The sequence below is a fragment of the Perissodus microlepis genome, chromosome 9 (assembly GCF_051167445.1).
Source record: "Perissodus microlepis isolate ML-2025 ecotype Zambia chromosome 9, ASM5116744v1, whole genome shotgun sequence".
Taxonomy (NCBI): domain Eukaryota; kingdom Metazoa; phylum Chordata; class Actinopteri; order Cichliformes; family Cichlidae; genus Perissodus; species Perissodus microlepis.
Window position 1 is genome coordinate 10712722 of NC_140469.1, and position 24009 is coordinate 10736730.

Below are 24009 nucleotides of genomic sequence, written 5' to 3' on the forward strand. Positions count from 1 at the left end.
TTTTCACTAAAGACCATCGCTTTATTTTCACGACTTGATTACTCAGCCACTTATTTAATTTGCTTAGTCAAGCAGCACAAAGAGACAACATCTGTTATACAACCCTGCGCATAATGGGGATTACAACAATTCATTCATATTTTAATCAAACTTTGTTTGCTTAGGTTAGCTGATAATGCTTTCTATCTGCATTTCAAGAAAATCAGTTTTCCACACATCCATTTTACAAATATGCCTATATGTGTACGGAATAGGAAACGTGGATCATTAGGGTATTGATTTGGATATAGATAAACCCAAAAAGCCTTGTTAGCAACTGTGAGGGGGAATATGTGAATAATATGACTTTAAAATCACCAAGAAACTTCTAGGCCAACTAAACCCAGAGTTACATGACCTCTAAAACATCATGGAGCACAGGACAACGAGGACAACATGCATGAAAAAAGAGATGCTGAAATTCCTGCAGAACAAACAGACAAAGAAGAACGGACAGGAAGAAACTTCCAAAGTGATTCTTCAATTGAAGTGTATACATCAAGGTTGCCCGAGTCAAAACTGCTCACATAATACGTTTTTTAATCAGTTTTATTTGACATGAAATCAGGCTATAGTTAATTGCATCACACTCATCATTGAACACATCATCAATGTTGTCAGATATAACATTATTCGAGCCAAGTTAATCATAGTGATAATAATTATCAGTGTATAAGTGTTAGGATTTGAGTGCAACGTACACAGGAAAAGAAAAAAGATGTACCAAAGGCTGACGGGGAAAGAGACCATCAGCTGAGGTGTGCGTCCTTCATAATTAGTGCTCAGTGCTCAGAGTCCAAATTAACCAAAACCTCCGTCCTGTTTAAAATCACACACACACAGATACACACAGGTGTGAACTTGAGGGGGAAAAAATACACTCATACGCACACGGTTGAATTTGTGCCATACGTGATACGGCTTCAGCCAGCATACAGACGGAAAACCTCGCAGGAACGTGCTTGAGGAGGAGGAGTCAGGGGTTAATTTGGAGCTCCGGGGCCCTCTGCAACTCCCATTCAAATCCCATGGAGTGTAATCATCAGGTCCTTTCTCCAGCATGAATAAACATTCATTTAAAAATAACAGACGACCTCCATCATAACTCCACGTTCAGCTTCAGAAAAAATAAAGTAAGTGTGCCGTTTAAAGCACATTTAAAAACTTCTACTAGAGTTTGTGGTACCCGTCTGTTCTCTTACAGCTGAGACTGGTCATCTAGAGAGGTATTGACTAACTATTAGCTTCTGAGGACATACAAAAAAAAGCCCTTCAGTGATTTCAGACATGCAGATAGGAATGTTGTGACGGTCAACAGCTTCACTGTTATTGAATAATGACACCAGAGAATGGAAGGTTCATTCCATGTCAACCCAATTTAGCTTAATGCTTCTGGATAATTTACTAATTAAGCTTAAGAACAACATAAATATAAACAGACATATAAATACCGCTGGCTCCAGGCCAGAGTCAGTGAGTGGATTTCCACCATTCGTTCTCTGCTCAGAGAAGTTTTAGCCTTTGTTCCAAATATTTATAATGGCTGACTTGTTCTTCCCTTGATTTTGAAGACTTCAATCAAATGATTCAACATTATTTAAAAAAAAAAAAAAGGAAGAAAGAAAAAAGATTCAAAGTGCTTTTCCTCACTGCATAGCATACTGTACTGTAAGGATCCACCCACAGGGTCTGCTTTAACAAAACTCAGATGCCCCAGGAAGTTAAAGAAACTAACTCTAGAGTATTTACAAGGCGTTTAACCCCAACAATCCTGTCAAGTGTTACATCACATGTCTGAGAACTGTGGTTCCTCCTCCGCTCGGAGAGCTAGACGGTTTTACGACAAAGGTCACAGAAAATGGTACAAAACTGACTTTTGTACAGCTCTGAGGACATGTTGTGTCGTCATACGCAGCAAACACACGCAAAAAAAAGAAAACAAACACATGATTCCAGGTTAAAACAAATGCTAGGAATAACCGACGACTACTCTTCAAGTCAAATATGCTAAGCAGCTAGCATCTCTGTGATGGACACACTCAGGATGGAGGATGGCGTGCAGCAGTGGGTGCTGGTGTGTTTCACGCGGCGGGGGCGGGAGCCGCCGTCTGGCTAGAAAGAGATGGAGATGCGTGTGAAGATTGTGTGTCTTCACAAGGACATTAACGCACATCTGAACGGCGGGAAAAAGAGAAACACGAAGATGACGGCAGCTCCACCCAATCGCTAACATCTGTAGCGATGATATGTTAAAAAGATGAAAGTCTGATCGCTGTCATCAGTGTCGTGGATGCTGATCGGTGATGATCTGTTGCAGCCCTTTTCTCTCCGTCGCTCTGGGTTACCTATTAGGTTTTTATATTGCTTTGTCTGTCCTCTACATGAACATGATTGATGAAAAATGTCCTGGCTGTAAAAGTGAGTGGTGTTAACAGAGTCCGTCCCTCTGTGTATTTTAGGTCTCTGGGTTGGGGGTCGCCAGCAGCGGCACATTGTCCCGTCTCCTCCTGCCCAGCGGGGGGCGTCTGTACTGCTCACCGTCGGCCAGCGTCTGGGGTAGCGGCTTCCTCTTGCTCTCGGGCAGCAGCAGGATGGACAGCACGGCCAGCAGAGCCAGAGAGGAGTAGACGACGTGATGCAGGAAGTAGCCGTAGTGGTTTCGCAGGTCCATGAGAGGGGAGCTGAGACGGCCCACGCAGCCCAGAGCGAGCACGGCTCCTACACCGCTCCCTCTGCACACACACACACACACACACACACACACACACACACAGTTAACTGACAAGATTTACTTACACTTAATACAATTTTTGCTTATCTTTTCATCAATTATCATTTTTAATAATAATAATAATAATAATAATAATAATGGATTGCATTTATATAGCGCTTTTCTAGGCAAACCAAGGCGCTTTACAATTCCACTATTCATTCACACACTGGTGCAGGCAAACCACAGTTGTAGCCACAACTGCCCTGGAGCAGACTGACAGAAGCGAGGCTGCCATATCGCGCTATCGGCCCCTCTGACGAACACCAGTAGGCGGTAGGTGAAGTGTCTTGCCCAAGGACACAACGACCAGGACAGAGAGAGCTGGGGGATCAAACCAGCAACCTTCCGGTTACAGTTGAGCTTCCCAAAACCCCTGAACCACAGTCGCCCCATTTTTCTAGTTTTCTTTAATGGTAGTTTCTTTAATGGTAAACATGGTGACTCAGTTAAGCCTTTTGTTGATGACTCTATAACTAGGTTCAGCTAACAAAGCTGTTGTGTTAGCCCAAGCTTATTGTAGTTAATTACAACTAAACTAAATGTGAAAAAAACATTTTAAGTCAAAAATAAAATAAAAAAATTTGAAAAAGAATCTAAAATTAAAATTTTGTGAACTTAAAAACTTCTTAGTTTTAGTATCTGTTAGTTTGGCCAAATTTATTATCCCACCTTGCCTCATGAGGCTGCCACGCTCACGATTATTGAGATTTTCAAACAGTGGTTTTTTTGTAGTGCCTGTACTGATGTTCCTAAATCTTGCCTCTGGTATGATCCCTGAATACATTAATACTTGATAAATAAATAAACAAATAAATAAGCAAAAAATAAATAAAACTAAAGGCTAAACTGAAATGACTAAAGCTGCTCTGGAAACCAAATGAATTGCACAGCTATAATAACTATAAAGATTTGATGAACCCAAACTCATTAAAAGTCTCAGCTTATTACATCTGTTACAAATAATGATTTTTTTAAGGGGGAACCGATGCCTCCTTTTCAGGCCTCGGGGAGGTTTTCGGAGCAGGTCGTCCTTCCCGTCGTCTGGTGGGCGCTGATTGTTTTGCCCTCACACAGAGTTTGAAATACAGTGAGCTCTACAAACAAGCATAGTTTCTAAGTATTCTCATCTCTCTTCTCCACAAAGTCTATTATTTTCTTAGATAACAGATCGATTTTTTATACTAAATCTGGAAAAATACTTCCATTGTTTTTGAAACTCCTCGTACTTAGAAAGACAGCTGTTGTTGTGGTATCAAATTGTTTAATTTCCTCTCTTTAACATTTGCTGCATTTCACATGTTGTGATTCATTCTGGCAGCCCGCGCACGCTCTTACTGACAGAAAAACATCAACGCCTTCTACGCTGGCATTTCTTTTTCACCTACACTACAAGAAGGACAACATCGTAGTAAAAGAGCTGCAGAGTGACTGTAGAGTGCTGCTGTGTTACCTGATGATGGTAGGCATGACCTCTGCAGTGAAGAGGATGCAGAGGGAGGCGGTGGCTTGGGAAGAGAAGAGACCCAGCACTGAGAAAATCGTGATGGCCGTCTCACTGAGATCTAACAGGGAGGAGGAGAGCAGGGATAACCTTTGAGGTGTAGCATTTCTACCATGCAGATAATCTATCATGACATTAGTTTTTCTAATTTATGAATCAAACTGCAACATCTTGCTTCCATGAGCCTTTGCAGACTCATAGGGACCAATAAACATCCACTGAGAGGATCCACTCGAACACTCACCACTGTCCTCTCAGGCTTTGATGCATGATTAAAGCTCAGGGCCGGACACAGCTTTGACTTTGCTGTCACTGCAGTGTCCTACATAAACTGAAAGCCATACTCGGTTTCAGCCACAAGGGGGAGACCAAGATTTGGGCAACAGCAGATTTTCCACAGACAATGTTGTGGAGGGGGAGCAAAAATTAAAAAAACACAGGTCGGGTTTTTCCATTAACAGGGCTGAGTGGTTTGCTCCTAATACACTTCATAATGCCTGAAGTGAGAGCAGTAGGATGTGTGAGAGGGATGGATCCAACATGGCCCCAGAATCAGCATCAAATTAAATTCCAGTCAGGATTTAAACAAACAAAGATTTTAATCCGAACATAATGGCTCTCTAACAACAGGGTACTGAAGTGAAACTGTGCCCACCTTGACTTTTATTAATAGCCTTCCTTACTTGACTCTAGATTTACTTGGAGAAAACTATTCTGCTACCAACTAAAGCCGGCTTACACTCCATGAGTCCCAGGAGGATCAAAGAGGCCAGCCCCGTCATCGTCATGGAGAGAAGCAGGATGCCGCGGCGACCGCACCTGTCTACGGTCGTCCAAAGCAACAGCCAGGCCCCACCGCCTGCACACACAGAGAGCAGGTACGTCCAATAGAAGCTGGGGGCGGTGCCCCTGACGTCACCTCGGAAAGAGCTGTAACAGTGACTAATGCCGTGAGAGATGAATCTGAGGGAGGAAGGGCAGAGAAACAAAAGAGTAAGCACTCGTGTTTCCAAACAGGTTTTAAATAGAAAAGATGAGCGAGCAAAGGTGAGTCTCGCAGCACTTTAAGCATGAAATATGAGGCAGCGGCAGCCAGAGCTGTAAATGAGACACTGCGCAAACACAAAGGAGTGACTCCAAACTGCTGCGTTGCTGAAATAATGTCAAGAGTGTGAGATGACTTACGAGGTGAAGCCGAGCACGCACATGTTCTTCCAGATGTTCCTGCTGTGGAAGAGCTCAGGGAAGGACAGGTGGGGCTTTGAGGAGGGGGCTGGCTCTGAATCCAGCTCTGCAGAGGAGAAAAGAAAAATGACAGTCGGGTAACACAGACGGGGACGGCCTGACCTGGTTCCTCGCTGATCAATCGCTCGCTGTCAGCTTATTACTAGAGGGAAAAGAGACGTGCAGGAGGACACGTGTGGAGTCTCAATCTGGCCATAAGGAGGTCATTTAATAAACTGTACAATTACAGTAGGAACCACAGTGATGTGTTCATTACATTAGCATTTGTAAGCTGTGCAGAAATGTTTAATAAAGGATCCAGAACATGAGACAATTTAACTGTAAGTCAACAGCCAGCTGTGAGGTTTAAGAGAAAAGTCTAAGAGAAAAAGTCTCGTTGATGTCAGAGATCAGAGGAGCTCAGCCAGACTGCTCTGAGTTGATATGAAGGAAACTGAAGCTCAAATAACCGCTCATTACAACCAAGGTATGCAGGAGAGCATCTGAATGACCACAGCTAAGAGCAGCAAACTGAGATTACGATTGACAAAGCTCAGCAAAACTGCCTGCTCTCATGGGACGGGATTTCTGCCGTCACATACAGAGGGACGTGTCCGAATTTGATGTAAACATATACACATCGATCCGTCCTGCCTTGTGGTGATGATGTAATGGTGTAAAGGATATTTTCTTGGCACACTTTGGACCCCTTAGTAGCAAGTGAGCATGCCTGAGTATTGCTGCTGACCCCGTCTATTCCAGAGTGTCTGACGGCTACTGATGGCTGCTTATCGCAGGACCACGTCACAAAGCTGAGAACATCTGAGAACGTCTCAGACTGGCTTCCTGAACATGAAACATGAGTTCACTGTCGTTAAATGGCCTGCACAGTCACTGCAGTCTAACAGACAAACATGCGCGTTTGGCTTGTGGTAGAACTGGAAATTCGCATCATGGTTGTGCAGCCAACAAATATGCAGTTATCAGCCAATCAGAAACACTGAGTGTGTAAAAGCATAGGACTAAGTGGAGAGAGAAATTCAAGGCCTTTAATGGATCATATGAAACAAATGAAACATGATGTTCTTCATCACCTCATGCTGCTACACTTTTTCCGACTGCAGCGAGACCTCACTACAGAACTGTGTCCTTCATCTGTGTCTGCCGCTCACAGACGTCAGCTATAAAAACATAGTTCAGTCTTATTGTTAACTTTGATATGCCAATTATGTGTAGGTGGTGCCGTGAAGGATTATTTTATAGCATGTCCTTACAGCACATCTTTATCATCTTGTTGTGATAAATATAGGTCAGAGTTATGTAAGCCTCATCTAGCCTCAGGTGCTGAGATACTTCTCCAGGAGAGAAACACGGCCAGCAAATACATTCACACCATTTCTCTTTAAGACTTGTTGCTACATGAAACATTTCCGCACGTCATCAGTATTCCTGAGTGTCCTTCCTGCTAGCGTGACAGCATTACAGTAACCACCCAAATAAATCCCCATTTTAATTTGATCTGAACTGTAATCACAACAAAAGGGGATGTTCTTTGATCACTTTATCTGTGAATGAGAGCTCGACATAAAAGAATATGAACAAATTTAGGTTAAAAGCTTTGTGGGGGGTTTTAATACACTCAGAATGGAAACATAAAATGTAGATTTTGCAACTATTAACAACTATCAACCTCAGTACAGCTAATGCTAGCAGAACACAGAGGTTACTGAACAGTGCAAAGTTGACACTATGTAGCTGGAAACATATTTGATATGTAAACAGTGGCAGAGCTCAGTGATCGCCTGGCCTTAGGCCATCTTTTAACAGCGAGTCATTACGTCCCATTATGTTTCCATTTTAATGCAGGAACCATCCGCTCTTAATATATCATGAATAGTAATTGAGCATCATTACCGCTCTTGGAAGTGGTGCGTGAGAGGGTCATATACATTGAAACACACGGCCACAGTTATTCCATAAATAATGCAGGCTTCGTAAGCCGAGCGCCTGGCGCTGAACCCTGCAGTGAGGTAAAGTGGGAATTTGTTCTTCGTTTACAGAACGAGGATCTAACGTCAGTGCTGCAAACACACCTGTGAAGCTCTCATCGTCCCTCACGTCTCTGTTGGAGTTTCTTCTCTCGCTGAATGCGTTCATGTCTGAAGATCGCTCCGACAGAAGGAGCCAGCGAGGAGATTCTGGAAACACCCCAGGAACTCTGCAGGAGGAGGAGGAATATACTTTAACTCTTTGATCTCAGGTGACCTTTACTCAGCACTAAAACTAATTAGAAGCTTTAAGGTTTTGTTGCTTTCACCTGAATTTGCTGCTTCGGTATAAAAACTAACCAGCGCGGATCACAAAGAAGCAAAGTTCTATAATCCTCTCTTATTAAAACCTGCAATTCGCTGCCAGTAATCTTTTTATAATCTCTGATAATGCGGTATGTTACCCAGATCTGAGAGGGACTGCGGACCTTAAACAAAGGAGCTCTAATATGTTCTGACACCAGTTCAGTGTGAAAAGGGGATTGGAATCAATACCATCTAACAAAGCTTTTAGCAAGTCAGCTGGCATCAAGGCACTACGCGAAACCACTCCCAGGTTCCTTCATGATTCAGAAAGTAAAAGCCTGAGTAAAAATAACAAGAGACACATTCCTACCCGTAGCTGAGAAAGAGTGTTAGTGGGGCGGACCCAGCTCCCAGCAGGCCCCTCCAAGATTGGCACCCGAGGGCCACGGCCAGCAGCAGCAGCTCCCCAGCTACAGTCATCAGGCCAGCCAGCGTGGTGGCCATCAGCCTGAGAGACGGCTCACACAGCTCCAGACCTGAACAAACAACACAATGTCAAAGCTAACTAATCTTTTATTTACACTTTTCAGATTCTGAAAGGTTAAACATTTAAAAAAAAGAGAATATAAATATCATGTGCCTCAAAACTTGGTTCCATTGAAATATAATGCAAGCTAGAAGAAGTAGATTTGATCACTGGGCCTCATTAGTGGCACAAGGAAAAGGAGAGAGGAATTACTGAATTGAGACTCTCTGAGATTTGAGGTGAAGTTCAGGTAGGTGACTGTACTGTGGAGGAAACCATCTGTGCATGACTGTTTGCATATTACAGTGTTTGTTCCTGTGTGATGATCCGTGGGTTCTGATGAAACAAATGACGCCCATTCTTCAAGGCTGAAACACTCACGGGTGATATACAGAGTAAGATAGACTCCCGCGCTGGCCGCCGCCAGACAGAAACGCATGACGATGAAGACAGAAGGGTACGGGGAGACGCACACGAGCACCCCGAACACCACCGAGAGGGTCAGAGAGGTCAGGAGGGTCTTGGACCTGCCCAGCCTGCAGGGAAGCACAGAGATACAGACACACGATTAAAACTCAGCAAAGTAAGCAAACACAGATTCAAATTAACAGGGATAAATGAAAACACATGTACAGGAGCAGATGCACAACAACATAAATCACACTGTACATGCTGATAATGCAGCAGCTGCTCGTGTGCTTAAATATTAACACGGAGAGGGAATAGAACAGAAAATAGGACAGGAGTCTACTGACAGAGTTTAGACACAACAGGGAGCCACCCTTTGAAGTTTACACTTTTACAGCATCATTAAGCATTAATGCTGCCATTATACTTCCAGTTTCATGTAGTTTACCAGACAAACAAATTAATCAGAACAATTTAGAGCTCGCGAAGAGTTTAGAATAAAAAAATAAATAAAAGAAAGAGTCTAAGAAATGCTGCAATCACAGAGGCTTAGGGAAGCTGCGTTTCCAAAAACAGCTCAAGTGGAAAGCACGACTGTTCACTAATGAACGATTAGCCAGTTTTTGTTTGCTTGTTTAGTTTCTAACATGCAGCTTAGCAATGCTCCCTTTTCTTCTTCATGTGCCCCCAAGGAGGCACCATTAATTCACCGGTCTAAACAAACAAATGCTATACTCAATTGGTCAGCAAATTAATGAGAGCTGTTAGCTGATTAAAGTGGCATCATCTCCCTCGCAGTTGCCCCCAAAAACTAGAGCTTCCCCTTCAAACGACACACACTGGTTCACTTGTGTGACTCATCCGAGGCCACTGAGCAAAATAAAGCATGCAAATTTAGCATAAATGTATTTGCCATTAATTGCTTGTGGGAGGTAAATTGTTTGTAATACAGCCATGAGATTTTCTTGAGTAAACAGCAGTATTTTTCCTCCATCACAAATTATGTTACTGTGATAAATAAAAAGAGTTTATGAAATGGCATTTGGGCTGTTTGATAATAAATTTCTCTTTTGGCCTGAGGCCACAACTTGCTGTTGGATAGAGGAAGCACTGGCAGGCCACAGTAAATCTATAGCCCATTTCATTCTGCAAACCGTGCTACTTTTTCTGAGTGTGTCTCTGTGTGCTACATGACGACTGTGAGGTAATGAAAGTGCAAAGTAAGAAGAGGACAGAGAATAATGAGGAACAAAATGATCTGACAGCACAGATGTCTGCACACAGACGGGCTGGCTTTTATTGGAACATGTTCCCAGGAAGCATGCCCATGTGGGCCCACGGAGGGTAACTGTGGGTGAACTGTGGGGCTGTGCACAGGGCACGCTCACATTTATTGTGCACAGATGCCACAGCGGTGTTGTCCTTTTGGGGCGCATATACAGGCTAGTTCATGGAGGTCACGGTTCAGTTTTGTCCTTTTGGGTCCCCACTATGGACACCCCACAGAAATGGGCCCCTTGTAGGTTAGCCCATAGCAGTTTGGGGTCCCTGTAAAGGGTTTTCTGTGGGAAACCCATAGTGGGCCTACAATGGGCCCCATTGGATGCTCCTCTCTGCTAAATGTGGGCAGCCCACAGTCAGCCCGCACTATGGGCTGCTTCACGGTGTCCAGATGTGCCCTACTAATCACCCCAGTACTCAGCCCACAATGGGCTGCCATTGTGTGCCGTGTGGGTCTGTCCACAGTGACCAAACAAGAAAGGCACAAACAATCTCTCCAAACTGCCTCAGTAACTTATTAACTCACTTTTTGGCTGTAAGTTTTGTCCTTCCGGCTGCTGAGTGTTCATTCCTGATGTTTGCTTGCCATGAAAAACAGACCTGCAGGAAACCCTGATGGGGGTGTGTGTGAGCATACATTACCTATCAGCGGCGTAGCCCAAGCAGAGACAGCCAGTAAGGACGCCCAGGATGAAACACACCTCCTCCACTGGGACCAGCCAGTACTGACCACACACCAGATCCCACTGTGGAGGGAGAGAGGTCTGTCAGTTAATATCCAATCAAGTTAGCAACAAGCAGTTTCATTTTCTTTGTAGATGGTTGGTCTTCCATCATTTCCAACAAAATCTGCAAAGCTTGTGACTGTTTAGTAACTTGTAACATTTCCTAATGGGCGTGACAGTAGACAGCCTAGCCTTCACAGAACTGCAATAAGCCTTCTCTGCTTTCTTCACATGCATTGGGTAAAAGGATGATTTTAAAAAACATCCTGCAGAACTACTCAAAATGTGGGACAGGGAGACAAGAAATAAAAATGGTGACATCTGGTCAGCCTGGACAGTGGTGCAGAATCGTGCGTGTCTTCATGTAAAATTACTGAAATGAACTGTTAGAAACAATGATCCCATTATTGTCCATTTTGAACCCAACTCCCAAGCAATATATTTATACACCTCACAGGTTCAGGGGACTGGTTGAATGCATCAGTTGTCAAAGATTGCTTCACTGCTAATATTTTGGGGGCATTTAGCAACAAGACACCTTGTTAATTATACTTTGCCCACTTAGTGCTTTGTCGCTTTTACAGTTTCATTTGGTAAATAATTGGCGTATTCAGCAAAACTGCTGAATGGCAGCACAAGACAGTACCTCCTTTTTTTCCTCCTGTCCAGTTGAGCTAAAGATGAATTAGGTTTGATTAATGGTTAGTACTGTACAACATGGCACCAGTGTGCCATGTCCATTCCTGTGTCGGACAAATTTATAAGCTGAAAAGCAAAAAAGATTTTTGCTTGTATAAAAGTCTGTTTCAGTGTAGTTTAGAGAAATCAGCCTTTGGCTCCTTCAACTCAAACATCACTAAACACTTTCGTAATTATTTTATGGGCTCACTCACTAGTTTTAGGTCATTAGAGGGAAAAATACTCAGCTCAGGGATTAATAATTAACCTCACTAACCAATGGATGACATCGAGGTGACTGCCTCCATCTTGTTTGTGATCTGTGTTTTTCTTTAACTCCCTGATCATTTAACAGCATGTTATCCCCACATTTGTTCATTTAGAGGTTGCATAGTGTCTGCCATCTACTGCAGTGTAAATATAAAAATAAAGAACATCAGCCAAAGTAATTAAATCTAAATTGTTCACATCCCTCGGTAATAACCACCACACAACAGTGGAGTTAAAAGTGGATACACCACCCTCAAAAGACAGCTCAGTAGCACAGTCTAATAAATGTATAAAGGGAGCCAGTACGCTTGACTTACTAATTAATAAATGTGTTATTTGACTAATTAAATTAACAAAGTCAGAGATTTTAGTTTACAAAAAAAACAAAGTTTTTTCTGACATTAGTTCTGGTCCATTTATGCATTTATGCAAAAAGGATATATACACTCCCTGGTGTAAACACAGCTGTCTTACAATAGGGAAGAAAAGCCCATTAGACAAATACTAGAAACACAGGAAGATGTAACGACATTACACACATGCATGTGTGTGGTCACGATACATAAAGCATAGTGGGTGTATTGCTATAATCACTCGTTAGCACCGCAACAATAAAACGGTACGAGGTTCACTGAGTGGATTAGAAAACAAATGCCTGTGTGACTGCATGAAGCAGTTCAGCCACACAGAAAGTCAGCACATCTGTTAAAAAGGAAAAAAAAATAAAGATCTCTGCACTCAGATCCGAGTTTAATCACATTAAGCCGACCCACTGATTTGCATTTACAGCTGAGTCCTGCTAACGTCGCTTCCTGTTGGCTGCTGAAAGCAAAATGGTTTTAATGATCTAGAGGGAGACTGAGCAGAGGGCCGTGATTTCTTTTTGTTAATTAAGCGGCCTTACATAATTGGAACCCGTGCACAGAAACATTAAAGCCCGTCACATAACATCAGCTGTCCCGTTGCTGAGACACGCAGTCACAACAGTGAACACCATGCAACCCGGAGCGCTCGTACGCGTGGAATGCTGTGGAAGAAGAGGATGAGGCGAAAATGCGCACAAACAAGTCCTGAAAGCTACCAGGCTGGTTTAGAGAGAGAGAGAGAGAGGACCAGAAAGCAGCAGGTTTGTGCCTCCAGTAATGAACAAAACCTGCAAGCATGTCCTCATAACCATCAACATGAACAACCGCTCTAACAAACTCGCAGCTCACACGTCACAAATTCATAGTTTTACATTAAACCAAAGACAAAGGATGTTAAATATCACTGTTTTATATTTCAACAGGCATGGCAGTTTGTGTGCATTAGTTTATAGATCCACAGCATAGAAGTGGTAAGTAAAGTTTGCCTGTATTAAAGTGATGGTCTTTATTGACCCGTGGCAGCGATGAGGCTGATCAGAGGCGGTCCTGCTTCCTGCTTGCCAGACTGCCAGCAAAGCAAAGCAGCTCTGGAGGAACGCTCAATCACCCTGCCAGCTAGCCTGATGAAATATGTTAGCCTGACTCTAAAAGCTCAGGGACAGAGAAGACTACAGGCAAACACTTCTGCTAAAGTCTTCCAGTGTCTTCAGCTTGCTGCAGTGGTATGGGGTGGGTTACAAGCAAGCTGCCCTTACACCATAAATTAGAGCTGGGTGTGGTTCCCCACATGTGGGCACAAAAAAAGAAACAGGCCAAATAGTGATCAGCCTGGTGAGAAAGGTTAGCTGCCATCAAGGCTGCTAAAGACATTAAAAAGACTGGGCTGACAGTCTTTGAAACAGAGGTCTGGGTGAAAACGCACATCAGCGTATGTCAGAACATCACACACAGAGTGCCTGATATCAACAAAAACAACCGAGACAGGTAGATAACAGTAGTGGTGCCGATGACTGGCTTCATTTTTGTGAACAAAACGAGCGACATCAGTGAGAAACAAACCTTCACTAGCATAATGAGCCACAGTTCTTTTTAAAGGACAAATATTATCATATTCCACTGAAGATAATCTTTCAGCCTGCCTGCTGGCTGTGTACACACAGATTACATGAGACGCAAACTGCAGTGTAAAGACAGGAAGTTGTTCTCACAGCAGTGAAACAAATGATCAAGGCTACTCAGTTTTAACATCATAAACACTTTAAAAATGCACTCCTGTGCTTGTGCACGGCTTGTTCCGTCAACTTAACACTGGATTATAATGTTACAGCATACAATACGCTGTAATAGCCTTAGTTTCCAATCATTTTCTTCTCCTTCTGTGGCAGAGTTAATCTGATTGTAAGCAGGGTCTGTTCTCCTTTAGCGAGGTGTTGATCTCTGACATTCTAGGCATGGTTCTCTGAAGAAACATGTCTTACAACATGCCAATATGACGTGGGTTAACACACATTTCTGAATGAGTCACCGGATTGTCGAAACTCACTTTGCAACCATCGTGTCAAGCAAATTGTAAAAAACAAAAACATCAAGGTGCTCTTTTCCTCATGGCTAAACTGGTCAAATGAAAGAGGAATAAGCACTGGGTGCTTAAAAATCCACAAAATAGGCTTTGATGTGTGAAATTAGCACCTTTGAGGTCTGACCTCTGACAATTCAGACAAGGCATCCCTGAAAGCTCTCTCTCTCTCTCTCTCTCTCTCTCTCTCACATTTGTCAAAGACTCTGTGTCTATTACCCATCTTGGCTCAACAATCCTCCACACGGCCAGAGCTGAATGAAAGTCTGATGATGCTGTGACATCATAGCAGTGGCCAAAACTCATCCCTAGCAGAGCTGCGAGGGCTTCGAAATGATACCAAACTACTCAGCTTTACCAGTGATTCAACCAGAGAAGGATGAAGACCCAGAGAGTGAAGGTGCTGTACTTGAACACGAAAGAATAGGTTAAGCAGTATTGCATAAGGAGCAAGAGCAGACTGGGATATGCTGTACACAGGTTATGGTTACAGTTATGACCAATCAACAAGCTCTTCACACACATGCATGAAGAAAACCTGCGGTGAGAATAAAGCAGACCTCTGAAGGGTCAAAGTTTCTGCTCCGGGCTCTACAACCTTCTGTTTGGCATTTTTTCAGAACTAAGCTGGTTCAAAGGGAGCGGTGCTAAAAGTGTTCGTTCTAGATAGAAGATAAACTGCACTGAGGCCAAGTATAAGATACGGAAGGATTCTTTTTTAACATAAACCATGCAAAGCTACTTAAGGAGGCCCGGTAAAAAAAATCCTCCGAGCATAATCGATCCATTTAAGTGTGCAATGTTGTCAACATCATGCTTTGAAAAACGGTGAAGGTAAGAAAACAGAGGTGCCATTTAAAGTTAACAAGACGACGCATTTAAAAAAAAATGTGATCCTTCAGAGGAGCTGCACGGCAGCTGTCAGGAGACTTTTTGTCCAAGTCGTTAGTATATGTGCAGCTGTATCATAGTTTTGCAGGGCATTGCAAAACAGTGAGCGTTCATGATCTGCAAGGCTATGGTGAAAAAATATAGTATAAAAAAGTTTTTTTATGATTTTAAGGCCCTTAAGCTACACCTGAAAAGAAGTTCATCTTCCCTTCACCAAGCTAAAACAATCATCCAGGCCAAGACCATAATTAGAGAGCTTCAAAGGATCCCACAGTAGAGCTTTACCTCAGTGACGATGTTGTTCTTCAGCCCCTCTGTGACGTTGTAGTCCCATCCATTCTCGCAGTCCACCACAGCAGACTGGCTGCTATTGGTATACTGCTTACACTGGGACGGGCCCCCGCTGTCCCCGGGCCGTCGCCCCTTCTCCCAAGGTACTGAGGCGTTCAGCACTTCAGGCGATGGCAAGGGGCCCGGCAGGTGGCAGTGGTGGTGAGGGGGGAGGGTGATGAGAGGGTCCGAAGAGAGCAGGAAGGCCAGGAAGAGGTTGGGCAGGATGGAAAGCGCAATCAGCACTCTCTGCTTCTTCCGGCCCAGAGCCAGCACCATCACTTCACCGGTGGGGGGCAGCGAGGGCGGCGCGGGGATCGAGGAGGAGGATGGCGCTGGGGAAGAGGGCACAGGGGAGGAGGGGAGGGATGGAGGGGGAGCTGGGCAAGGAGATGGGGAAACTATCGGCGGGGAGTCCGGGGATGTCATTGCCGCTGGAGTACTGAAGGCAAAGGACCAGGATGGAGGACGGTGAGCAAGCTGGTCCCCGGGCAGAAGAGTAGAGCTTCGGTAAAACTGTGTGAGCAGAAGGTTACTCGTCATTATTACAGATCAAGCATCAATATGGGACACAGATATGACACTCTGACATGTCAACAACGACACAGTCCACTTAGCTGCTTCAGTTTCAAAGCTAAGCCCATCTTAATAGAACAAACGCATCCACTGTTTATAGATAATAGATAGAGATAATGTTATCTGCCAGTGCTGCTGTGATATCGGAAGAGACTTCCTTTCCTGTGTTACAGATCCTCTCAGAGCTCTCTGCATCACGCAGCAGAGTAGCCACCACTTTGATATCATTAATATGTAATATTCACCCAATTTTTCAATATCCTGCCCTAAACATTAGCATCAGCTCAAGAAATCCAGCACTACTCAGGCTCTACCAGGAATTCTTAATGATGCAACTCGTAGCTGCTCTCATCGCACCTCCAACTTTCTGTTTCTGTCTTTGAACACAGGCCCAATTCATGACAACCCCTGAAGGTATCACTGCATGCTAGTTTTGAAGTGATCACAATGTGTCTGAGTGAAACAGCAGCTCTGGTGGACTGCACGCTGCATAAGCTTTGCAAAGTTTTACGATGACAGGTCAGTGAGGCAGTGCATTTACTCCAGCCACTGCATTCGTATTTATGTGACATCGTCAAACAAAACCTAAACGCTCCGTTTAACCTGATACAATCAGAGCTGTGGGTGTGGGTGTGTGTGTGTGTGTGTGCAAACACCTGTACAGAAAAAGAACGAGATTCTTTCAAAACAAAGCCTGATTATCACGAAGCCAAGTATGTCTCAGTGTGGGATTTTTAGACAAAACCACCAATTTTAATAGCATAACATTGAGCTTTAGGGAAGTATAATATATATATCCATTACTATTATAATCCATAGCACAAGAAATGTCAACATAAGCCTCTAATTAGTGTGTGGAAACTGTCAGCTACTGGCTATAACACATTTCACAGGCTTTGTGATGCCAGTCACAGCCTGACATGTTGTTGTTTACCCTGAGCTAAATGGAAAAGCGGTGGGTGTTCTCAGGGACCCCACTAGCAGCCCTGAGTGCTCCCCCTCAGCAGAAGTCTCCTCTGCAGGTGCACATGGTGCCCCTCCGTGGGTCAACGTCATCGTGTTTTCCTCGCACAGGGCCAGGAAGTGTTGCTAAGAAAAAAAGGAATCCCACAGGGTTATATAAGAGCTTTCGCGCGAGGAGGGGAAAGGACACGGGAGGGGAGGGGGGGGGGGGGTGAACAAAGAGGGAGGGGGCTGGCTGGGCTGTACGCCGGACAGAAGAGGAGCAACGAAGCAACGAGGGAGAGAACAGCAGCGTGATGTAGGGGCGTTAAAGCAGCTGGGCCGGGCGGACTGAGCAGACACCTGCCCCGGCACACTGGACCAGCACACACAGCCAGTGTTACACACCCCTGTGCGGCCTCAAAACAAAGCGCACACTGTTACTCACCCTTTAAAGCGACGCTAACTGTGAGCCAAAATCCTGCCACCCGTCGTCTCTCTGAAACATCCCAAACATCGCGGGCTTGAGAGAGGAGGACAGCGGATGAGTTTCACCGCGTTCACACCGTCTCCTCCGCTCTGTCTGCCACACAAACAGACATGTCTGTCCCGGAGAAGTACCGCAAGGCTCGGATGAACACAATCGTTTGCCTTTGACACAGGCAAGGACACCGGACTCTCCGTTAGTCCCTAAACACAGCCAACGTCCCTCCGCCGCGTGAGCATATGATGATGCCGCCGGAGGAGGGGTTGATGCTCCGCTTGCTCCTTCACTCCCACCGTCGGTTGCTGTGTAACGGTGTTGTTTAGTCCAAGTTTATCCCTGCCGACATGACACAGAATAATTCAACAATAACGCACAACTGTGCCCGGCATCACCTTAAAGGGGCAGGCGTCGGCAGGAAGTGGAGCGAAGGACAAAGACCGGGTGGAAAACTGCGGAGAGCCGTGTCTGTTTAAAGGGCAGTAGCTCCGCCAGCAGCGAGTCTCACTTCGAGAAGAATCGGCAAACATCGCCAGAGCGACAGCCCCCCTCCCTCCGCCCGCTCCACTCAACCAAAGATCGTGTATAAGGAATGAGGCGATGACTGAGCAACAGATTTAGCCACATTGGAGAAGGATTCGTTTTATTAACAAATGATTTTTTTATTTTTTTTTTAAGCAAAAGCATGAAGTTATTAGAATCAGTAGTTGTATTAAACACTTCTGTTAGGAATTCATTTATTACATTGTTAATTAATGAATCACTCGGATAAAAGTCTTACCGGGAGGAAACTTGTTGCTCAGTAAAAGTAGCATACAAGCAGCGGAGTGAGATATCTGTTTATGAGTGCTCTCTCTCTGTCTCCTGCAGAATGCCTGCATGGAGCTGCCTGCCGCATGGTGGAGCCATAAATCATAGAGAAGAGGCAGGTGTGAGACAGCGGCACGGCTACAGAGCTGCTTTCAGGTGAAAAAAAAAACGAGAGACAGTCCATCATAACTTATTTATGATATAATTTAAATGTGCACTCACTCTAATGGTTGATAGTCCAGAAGAAATCAGTGATCCACCATATTATCTTATCCTATTATCTTATCACAACAGATTTCATTAGTGCATCCACATGTTTCATCATGACTCCTGATAGTTTTAATCTGCAATAGAGGACAAAATATCCATTGGCACACAGAGATAACAGCACTTTGTGCTGTGTCAGCCGGTAATGACTGAAAGGCTACACATGATGGCACCATCACGGTTTGTTCCTCTGGTGATGCAGCAGCAGCAGCCCGCCATTAGTGCAAGAAGTCTGACTTCAGTAGATGTCACTTGATACTACTGTAAATGTAAAGAAGTCTGTGGCGATGCTTTAAACAGCAGGGGTTCCGCTTTATTCCAAGTCACTTATTCATGCCATGCATTTGAACTGCGAGTCCTCATTAGGTTGTGTTTGTTTTAACCAAAGATGGCGACAGCTTCCACTTTCCCTTGAAGTGTTACATGCGAGCTTTTCAACAGTTAGAGGGCCTCTGTTGGAAGCTGTGAATGATATCAAATAAAAACAAATGGTATAAAGTAGAAAAATTAGCCTTTGCGTCATAAAAGCACCTTCTCTTATTGTCTTAGTGAGACCAGTAAAAAAATAGATCTCAGCCCTTAGAGTCTTTCTAAAGCTAAGAAACAGCATCTCTGACTGCAGCGCTTCGCAGCGAGCGGAAGTACTGCAACAAGTGGTGAAACATTCATCCTGGCCATATTTGGACTACAGATCATACTGCTTTGTGTGTGCGCGCGTGTTGATGATCTCTGGAGACAAAAGTCCAGCCAAGCCATCCAGAAAGCACACACACACCTTTGATCAGCAGCAGCTTTGAGATTGGAGCTACTTCAGTGGGGCTGTGCGGTTCGTATGGTCTGCAGCTGTTGAGTAACGCGATAGGGATTAGGTGAAATACGGTCTTTCTTCACTCTGTGGAGATGTTGCAGTCCTGGGACCACAGATTGCCCCACACAACGCTGTGGGACATTTCAACAGACATGGTCACACAAGAAATCTTCATATGCCTCTGAGGACGCAGCAGGCTTCATGAAGCCCCCATCACACTTTCACTGTCCTTTCTGATTAAAATCCAAATACATGAAGATAGTTCTACACATCCCCCCCCTCCCAGGGGGCATATATTTACACAACTGCTCTTTTGAAATCTTTTTAGTGGGAAACAAGCAAAATCAGGGCACCAAAGTTGGGTAACTTGTATAATCTGTGTCCACGAGATACGATCTTAAAATGATGCCGATATAATTTTTCTGCTGCCCTTATGTGTCTAATAAAGCCTTCAAGTGCTGAACTGAGGTCAGCCTCTACGAGGAGGTTATTGACACATGTCCTATTGTGTAAAAATCTTTTCCCATACCACTTCATTCGGTCCCATTTATCAGTCGTGTTTTGCAAGTTTTGAATATGTGTAAAACATAAAAATACATCTGAATTTCTTCAGGGGAAAAAAAGCAAATGGTTTGTTTTTACTATTGAAATGTTATACAGGACCATGAAAAAAATTAATACATTTTTTTAAGGGTCTGGCTCGTCACCCCACCCCCTCCTCCTCCTCCTCTCTGGCTCCTATCTCTGTGTCCCTTCACTACCATCACAGCCACAGGAAGGCCCTGGCAGCCCAAAACACTGATACTATCTCTGCGCTCCTCATCTCCGTCCTCCGCTGTGTCGAAATCTTTGCCCATCCCACAAAGGGAAACCGCTGGTGCACAACGGTCCATGGCAATGACGTCCGTTTCTGTGGGTAGACAACTTATGGTAAATAATGTGACAGGCGTACGCTGTGTCCCCGGGTGAAGGATGCCCCGGAGGACCAATGAGACGCATCATTTACACAACTCGGTGTTAGATAAGGCAGAAGAGGGTGAGGAGTGGCTCTGCAACTATTGCACAGAGTATCTGAGGAACCCCTCAACCTACAATCCGTGTGTGTGTGTGTGTGTGTGTGTGTGTGTGTGTGTATTCAGATAACATGACATATAGAGGACAATGACTTCATATAGGCACAAGCAATCATTTATTTATTTTAAAAAAAGCATTTGGCAGCACTGCAACTTTTCACTTTAACAGTGAATTACTCGCTACACATTTGAAAACATTTGAAGTAGTCACACATGTATTTACTGGCGATTGATGCTGTATTTTAGAAGAGAGAGGCTCTTTTCTCTGTTTCATCGAATCCTCTTCAAACCACAGGTTGTTGTGCAACTCCGTTGGGCAACAACACTTACAATCAGCTCTGACGAAGACGGTAATAGTCAGGTAGATGATTAGGCAATGTTTATTAAATCAAATCATATCCTGCCGGTCCAACGCACATAGCGGGACTCTTTTTTCCCCCCGTTGTTTAAAGGGGTCCACGAGTTATACCCATATGTGAACAGGAACCACCATTTCCAATCTGCAGATAAACGAATGACCAGGTTGTGTCCTTCAGCGCACTGTTTTACCTTTTATTATATCTACGCCTGCATTTTAGTTTAAACTCAAGTCCTCCATCACATGACTAAAATTCGCTATTGACTCTGTCTCTTTTTTTTCTTTTTTTGCTGTGTGCCTCAAGTTCCTGCATTAGAAAATAAATAGCCTCTACTTTCAGACCAAAGAGTAACAGCACCTAAAAACGCTGCTGTGCAGCATCATAGCTACTGAGATTATTTATTAGCCAAACTTTTATTATTCCAATTGATTTCATTTTATCTACTGATCTAATTTCCAACAAAACATGCTGTTTTCCTACACTAAACTACACTCACTGACTTTGATTGTCCAATCACAGGAGGTGTATCAATAGCCAGTGTATCTACATGTTCTATATTCAATAAAAATGGAGGATGGTATAATATTATTGTTGTTATTATTATCATTATTATTATTATTATTATTATTATTAGCCTTTACAACCCCATAAACTCTCATTTTAAAGCAAAGGTTTGGTAAGGTTTAGCTAACTAACGCTTAGCTTAGCTACCAAAAGTACGACAGGATGCACTTTAACAGTAGCATCAGGTTAGCAGGTTAGCATTAGTTACATACAGATCATAAAGCCCACCTCCTGCAGCGGTCATTATAATTCACTTCAGTTCATTTTATTTATATATCACAACACGAGTTGTCTGAAGGCATTAGTCTACTTCAGCAGATAATCTTGAGTGCTTGTCATGAGAAGCTACATTTAGTGCAGTGCTCCTTTTGTGTGACCCTGAATGTGTCAGAGTGTATCAAAACTCTCAGCAGATTGGAAGTGTTCATTTTGCCATTTTGAATCTTTTACGCTCAACATGTGAGGTGCAGAAATGTAAAGTTTGGGGGTAAGAGAACAATTAAAAATGTGGACATCAGTGTACTAAATAGTAGCTACAACACTGCCAGTAAGCTATGGTTTCCTTTACAATATAAAACTACAGTTAACCACTTTTATACCCAGCATTACCTCCTCTAGGTGACTTTGTCATGATCACAAATGTTTGTTGGTGAAAATGCTCGAACAGGTGCTTCACTGTGACTCTCGCAGGCCTTACTGAGGCACACTGTGAAGCCTGTGATCAGGCGTTAACATCAGGTACAAACGAGGCTTCGGGCTGTGCTCAGATGCTGGAATGCCCGGCTGCTCCCTCCTCGGCGGCCTGCAGGTGCCGCTGTGACAGGATGTGTTTCAGAGTGTCCAGCTCCTGTGTCAGCTGTGCTATCCTCATCTGCAGCTTCTGGTTTTCCTCCTGCAGCTGGCCGGCCCTCTGCTGGGTCATCAGGATCCTCCTGCGGGCTTTGTCCCTGCTCTTCCTCACCGCGATGTTGTTTCTCTCACGCCTCAGGCGGTACTCTGCGCTATCCTTGCTGATGCTCCTCTTGGTCACCGGGGCCCGCAGAGTGGGCAGGAGGAAGGGGGAGAAGTCCTGGAGTGAGCAGCACACATGCGTTAAAGCCGTGGGAGAGTGGGGTGGGTGAGTGTGGTTTGTATGAAACACTTCGTGACCTGCTGTTAAATGCTTCTCTCACCTGCTGAGTACTGGCGTGGCTCTGGTGGTGGTTTGTGCTCACCGGGCTGGCGGCGCTGCCAAGGCAGGACGGCGGGTACGGCAGGTACGATAGTCCCATCATCTGCTCGGCCCCTCTGTCATCGCCACCCCCCCTTATCATCCCCTGAGACTGGCCGTACGAGATCATGTCCATCTGTGTCATCTGATTGGTGGAAGCAGCCGAGTTGGAAGCAACAGAATTCAGGGTCTGGCTGTGCACCTGACCTGGGAAGGAGCTCACCCACTCCTGGATGACGGAGGACACCCTGGAATCAGACATCTGTAGAAGAAGACAGAGGAAGATTCGGTTTACTTCCAACACTCATTTAATACTTTAAGCATTAAAAAATACATACACTGCTTGAATGTTGCTGTCAATTAACTGCAATATATAAAACAAACTTTCAGCAACACAAAACACTCACTTGCTTAATTTCGCGGTCACACATTCTGTCCTGATGCTACACGTTGAACAGGCTCGTTCGTTCAACCTTACACTGCCTGCTTGTTTTTTTTTTTTTGAGTGATGTAAGACGGATAAAGAAGTTATTTAGGTGTGGCATCTTCAGAAAGAAGATTTCAGTGTTTCTTCCACCGCTGATGGTAAATGGGGATGTTTCTGCCACAGTACACACGTTCTTCTATTTTAAAAGTTACTACACTCAGATACACCCTAACACAAAATCAAACAGCATCATAATAAATTAAACTACAAATAAATCGTGGAAACACTCTGACAGCACTGCTGTGAGCCTTAGTTTGTAAGCTGCTATTGCCATCTTCTCTTTACCCCCCTCTTCTCTTTTAAACGTACAGTCTTTGCATCATAGACTACAAACTATATTGAAAGAGTAAATTATTTCATGCCACTGTCGAGCTCTTCTTCCTCATGATTTCAAAGAAACGTCGAATCTCTTGTGCGCTTCGTCTTCCCTGTCGCTTCGGTAAGGTTGCATTTCTCACCGATTTGCTCAAATTTCTCCACAAATTCACAAAGTTACAGTTTCACTTACCATGACCGATTGCTCCACAAACTCTCAGGATACTCTTTAGGTCCTCCTCAGGCTGTGTGGCTGACAGTGCTCTGAAAGACAGGAGATAGACAGGTGGCCCTCAATTATCACAATCACTTCCCCTCTCTCTCTCTCTCTCCCTGCCTCTCTCTCTCTCTCCCCCTCTGTCACACACACACACACACACACACACACACACTTAAATTAACAAAAAGAAACAAAGAAGTGTTCCCATTTCTTTTACATTTACACCATCTCCTCTGCACAGATACTTAAGTGATCCCATAAGGTTAAATTATTGTGTTACAGCAGCTGGATAAAGAATAAAATACTAGTGCAAAGATTTCACACATATATACACATACATAGTACATAGTAGTATGACTGTGATTGTGCAAGAGAGTAGTGCAAATTGGATTAAGAAATAATGTAAACACTCTAAGAAAGAGCTGAATGAAGCTGTAATGCAGAAGTTTGTGTGTGGATTCTTGTGCCCGACAGGTGAGTTCATCCGTCACAGAAACAAGAGTTATTGCAGA

The 24009-nt window shown here is 44.0% G+C and overlaps 2 protein-coding genes and 1 long non-coding RNA gene across 4 annotated transcripts; 1 reads left to right on the forward strand and 2 right to left on the reverse strand.

Moving 5' to 3' along the window:
* Positions 1 to 17951, reverse strand: slc22a17 (solute carrier family 22 member 17). 2 transcript variants are annotated; one of them, XM_084938986.1, is made up of 10 exons: positions 17780 to 17951; positions 15338 to 15898; positions 10689 to 10792; positions 8739 to 8893; positions 8202 to 8367; positions 7631 to 7755; positions 5499 to 5604; positions 5053 to 5276; positions 4263 to 4374; positions 1 to 2771 (listed from the first exon to the last, which is right to left on the reverse strand). In XM_084938986.1, exons 1-10 carry the CDS (start codon positions 17912 to 17914, stop codon positions 2495 to 2497), a joined length of 1965 nt encoding a protein of 654 aa, XP_084795112.1. In that variant the 5' UTR covers positions 17915 to 17951; the 3' UTR covers positions 1 to 2494. The 2 variants fall into 2 exon arrangements, with proteins under 2 accessions (XP_084795112.1, XP_084795111.1); XM_084938985.1 differs by lacking the exon at positions 17780 to 17951 and adding an exon at positions 17349 to 17746.
* LOC146380042 (uncharacterized) lies at positions 5089 to 22239 on the forward strand. Its single transcript, XR_014801271.1, has 5 exons — positions 5089 to 5191; positions 7598 to 7797; positions 14365 to 14561; positions 18255 to 18350; positions 22164 to 22239. It is a non-coding gene; the product is annotated as an uncharacterized LOC146380042 (long non-coding RNA).
* Positions 20419 to 23558, reverse strand: cebp1 (CCAAT/enhancer binding protein (C/EBP) 1). Its single transcript, XM_084938993.1, has 3 exons — positions 23471 to 23558; positions 22438 to 22737; positions 20419 to 22334 (listed from the first exon to the last, which is right to left on the reverse strand). Exons 1-3 carry the CDS (start codon positions 23471 to 23473, stop codon positions 22029 to 22031), a joined length of 609 nt encoding a protein of 202 aa, XP_084795119.1. The 5' UTR covers positions 23474 to 23558; the 3' UTR covers positions 20419 to 22028.
* Between the last annotated feature and the right edge of the window lie 451 nt (positions 23559 to 24009).

Excerpts from the sequence above, each read along its gene's own strand:
- slc22a17 (XM_084938986.1), bottom strand. The coding sequence starts at position 17,914 with ATGTTTGCCGATTCTTCTCGAAGTGAGACTCGCTGCTGGCGGAGCTAC. Across the intron at positions 7,756-8,201 it reads ACACTCTTTCTCAGCTACGG|AGTTCCTGGGGTGTTTCCAG; the intron begins GTAGGAATGTGT and ends CTCCTCCTGCAG. Across the intron at positions 5,605-7,630 it reads GGACGATGAGAGCTTCACAG|AGCTGGATTCAGAGCCAGCC; the intron begins GTGTGTTTGCAG and ends TCTCCTCTGCAG.
- cebp1 (XM_084938993.1), bottom strand. Across the intron at positions 22,335-22,437 it reads GCCACGCCAGTACTCAGCAG|GACTTCTCCCCCTTCCTCCT; the intron begins GTGAGAGAAGCA and ends TGCTCACTCCAG.